General features: G+C 42.2%; 1 protein-coding gene across 1 annotated transcript in view; it reads right to left on the bottom strand.

Annotated features, from left to right (window-relative positions):
- galnt14 (UDP-N-acetyl-alpha-D-galactosamine:polypeptide N-acetylgalactosaminyltransferase 14 (GalNAc-T14)) overlaps nt 1-3,091 on the bottom strand; it is a 93,244-nt gene extending 90,153 nt beyond the window's left edge. The window contains exon 1 of the mRNA XM_076155130.1: nt 2,681-3,091. Within this exon, the coding sequence (XP_076011245.1) occupies nt 2,681-2,851 (171 nt within the window). The 5' untranslated portion in view covers nt 2,852-3,091. The remainder of the gene's footprint in view (nt 1-2,680) is intronic.
- Between the last annotated feature and the right edge of the window lie 235 nt (nt 3,092-3,326).

Here is a 3,326-nt window from a genome sequence, read left to right as displayed (position 1 = left end):
ATTTCTAAAGCACCACCTACTCATGCTAAATTATAGCGAGCTCAGAAATCTAGACAAAGTGTGTTGACATCACACTGCCTTTGGTTGGTATATTTGTAATACTTTTATCTCCAAATACTAAATAACAATTAAGGCACTGAGTTTCTCCAAATCTGCTAAAATATAATTTCAGGCAATACTGGTTTGCTCGTATGTGCTTCACATATTTTCGTCTAATCCCTCAAATTAGAACCGCTGCCTGTGTGCGACAATATTGATATTATTAGCGTTAAACCGGCTGTATTGATCAACCCTGCAAACATCCCTCAATCGCTTTATCTGTGCCGCATGACAGCAGGGAACTGTTGCCAATCAAGAATCAATCCCATCCTTATTGTTGAACAGTTTAGGAAGAAACGTCCATGAATTTCACCACAAACAGATCCTATAACTCCATGTTTAAAGTATATGAGGCGAGAAACGGAGGCCCTGCAGTTGCTGAAGCGTAACTGTGTTGTATTTAATTGCAAGGGTTGTTTATGCATTAAGTGATTGCTGAACTTAAATATTTTCTGATACAGAGTTATTTAACCATTCCATTTAAGGTGTGTTGGTGTCCAGGCCCTGGAAATGAGTTTGCAGGCTCCCAGCACAGCCAAACACAATGAAGCCAGTTAGTAGTTACACACACTGAGAATGGTACATTATTCAAACTGCAGGTTGGAAAGTTATTGGTCTATTCAGTTTTGACATGGAGACATGAAGGCATAATGAGCCTTCTAGATTTATGAACAAGTGTTGGAGCTCCAACGCCACTGCAATCTAACAGTTGGCACATTGTAAACACTTCACAGCGCTGACTCAGTTTGTTTCAGTTGTTCCACGAACACAATGTCAGACAAGGCTGCAGTTGGCTGCAATTATGCTACTCACATTGCCTTTTCCAGCTGATGTCACCCTCACACCTGTCTGTAAGCCTGGGCTGACTGACTAGTGACATGCATTTGCAATTTCCAATTTGGTGTTTAAGCCTTAGGATTCACAGAAAAAGAAATTGTCCCTGGGCAGAAGAGGAAGACATCTGCATGTAAAATGCTACTTAATACTTAATCAGACAGTACTCTTATAATTGTTTTGTTTCTGCTGCGAGTCTGAGCAAACGTGATGCTTCCTGTGACACATATTTCTAAATTAAATACAGAAAACTGATGTGCGTGGATAAAAATCAATTCAGAGAGAATCTAAACTCTTTCTCACAGACCGCCTATATACAATCTGGCATCCATCTGCTGAGCCAGACACACACGGCTTGTTGATTGCTAAATTCCTCCATGTGGACACAGAATCATGTGTACATAAACACCTGTTTGTCCCTTAATTACAACACAAAGCTTACCTGTCATAATTAGGCGATGACAGCTGATAATTACAAGAGGAAACCAACTCATAATTCCCAATAATACTTCAGGAAACAAATTCTGACTACTGTGTACAGATGGTGATGATGTCATACCGTCATTCTGGCTCGGTATCAAGTAATTATAGTAGCTAACAATTATTAAGACGTTTTCTCTCAATGAAATGCATCTCTTTACGATTATGTTGTTTTTGAAAGTGAAACAGTTCTTACCTGTTCTGAACTTGGTGACTTAGCAGCAACTTGAAACACTTCCGGACTTTTGCGCGCGCATTTTACTTTTACGCATGCGCACTCTGAACCCACAGCAACTACCGTTTCAGTGATGACGCCGTTTTTATTGAATGCGCTATGACAAATAACCGTGATATCGTACCTATCGGACCGTACCTGAACGTTTTAATAAGAACCAAATTAGAACGTCAGTATATGGGATTTCACGTTACTCAGTCTGTGGGGGCAAATAGACTAAGTTAGACCGAGCAAGATAAATTTGAATCCTGAATTAAATCCTGGTTTCATGTAAAATTCAGTTGCACAACATCCTTCTTGCGTGTGTGTGCGTGCGTGTTTCAGTAGTTCAATACAACTCAAATAAACCTAAATATACGGCAATATGCTAAAGATGTTTCTCAGGGGCTAGTAAACAATAAGACACCGATATATTCTATCGTATCTATATCTATAATCTAGGTATAGTGAATCTAGAGCTGTTTTGTTGGAGTATTAGGAAATGCATTGATCACAAAGTTGTGTTTCGTTGCTTATCGAGCGCCTACCAACACATTAATGGAATAATATGTTCAATATGAATTACAGTTACATTCACCACAGGGGGGTCCTGGGGTTGATTGATAAGTTATGAGCCAAGCAGACCTGTAATGTTTACCAATAAGTCTTAGTGAGCTGGAGCCTAATCCTTCAAAATAAAGTGTCGGCTGTCGTTATTTTACAGAGATGAGTAGAATTTAAATGAGGTTTTATTCTCATTTTGCGTTGCTACTTTTAAGAAAGATTAGGACAGTACATAGCAGTAAGGTGTGTAAGACAAAGAACTATAGTAAAACTGAATTCCTTTAATTGTACTTTCAGAGAAGAAAAGGCAGAACTTTTCCTTTGGAGACTAGAAATTACAGTTTGAAAAACAACTGCTCTCATATGGAACTTCTGATGCTGCATGAGTGTGTATGGGATAGCGACGGCATATAATGTTAAATAATGAGGAATAAGGTGATAGTGTTACTGAGAAAGAGAGAGATGGAGATGGTTGAATCTTTACTTTACCTGGTTGTGCGGAGCCTCTCCTCTTCCTCCTCCTCCTCCTCCTCCCCCTGCTACTGCTCCGGTACCGAGCTCCGGCAGCCTCCTCCGGCTCAGCACCAGCAGGTAAACCAGTGCTCCCAGCCACACCAGCACCGCCACGGCCACCGCCAGCTTCCGACACAGACGCTTCATTTCGCGGCCAGGAGGAGCCGGCGGCGCCCGCAGCCCGCTTGCTGTCAGAATCCCATTTTATAGAGGAGAGAAACACCACGCAACTCACATACACACATACACGCACACACACACACACAAGTCTGTCCGGTCCGGCTCCGCTCTCTCTCTCTCTGTGTCTCTGTCTCCCTCTCTTTCTCTCTCTCTGTCTCTCTCTCGCAACTCACAGAAGCTCCGGTGCTTCTCTGAGACGCTCGTCAGCCGCGTGGTGCGTGTGTGTGTGTGTGTGTGTGTGTGTGTGTGTGTGTGTGTGTGTGTGTGTGTGTGTGTGTGTGTGTGTGTGTGTGTGTGTGTGTGTGTGTGTGTGTTTCACTGACGGAGTCCTGGACCATCCTGGGGGTTGAATGGGAATGCGTGGAGCTCCACCTGCCGACCTCTACGACTATTAGAATAGAATAGAATAGAATAGAATACAAAGAGTGAACAGAAAATAAAA

Source organism: Genypterus blacodes, unplaced genomic scaffold (genome assembly GCF_046128005.1).
Source record: "Genypterus blacodes isolate CSIRO-AG114 ecotype Tasmania unplaced genomic scaffold, CSIRO-AGI_Gbla_v1 ptg000064l_1, whole genome shotgun sequence".
NCBI classification, from domain to species: Eukaryota; Metazoa; Chordata; class Actinopteri; order Ophidiiformes; family Ophidiidae; genus Genypterus; species Genypterus blacodes.
Note: the sequence above shows the minus strand (reverse complement) of the source record. Positions and strands in the feature narration are given on the sequence as shown.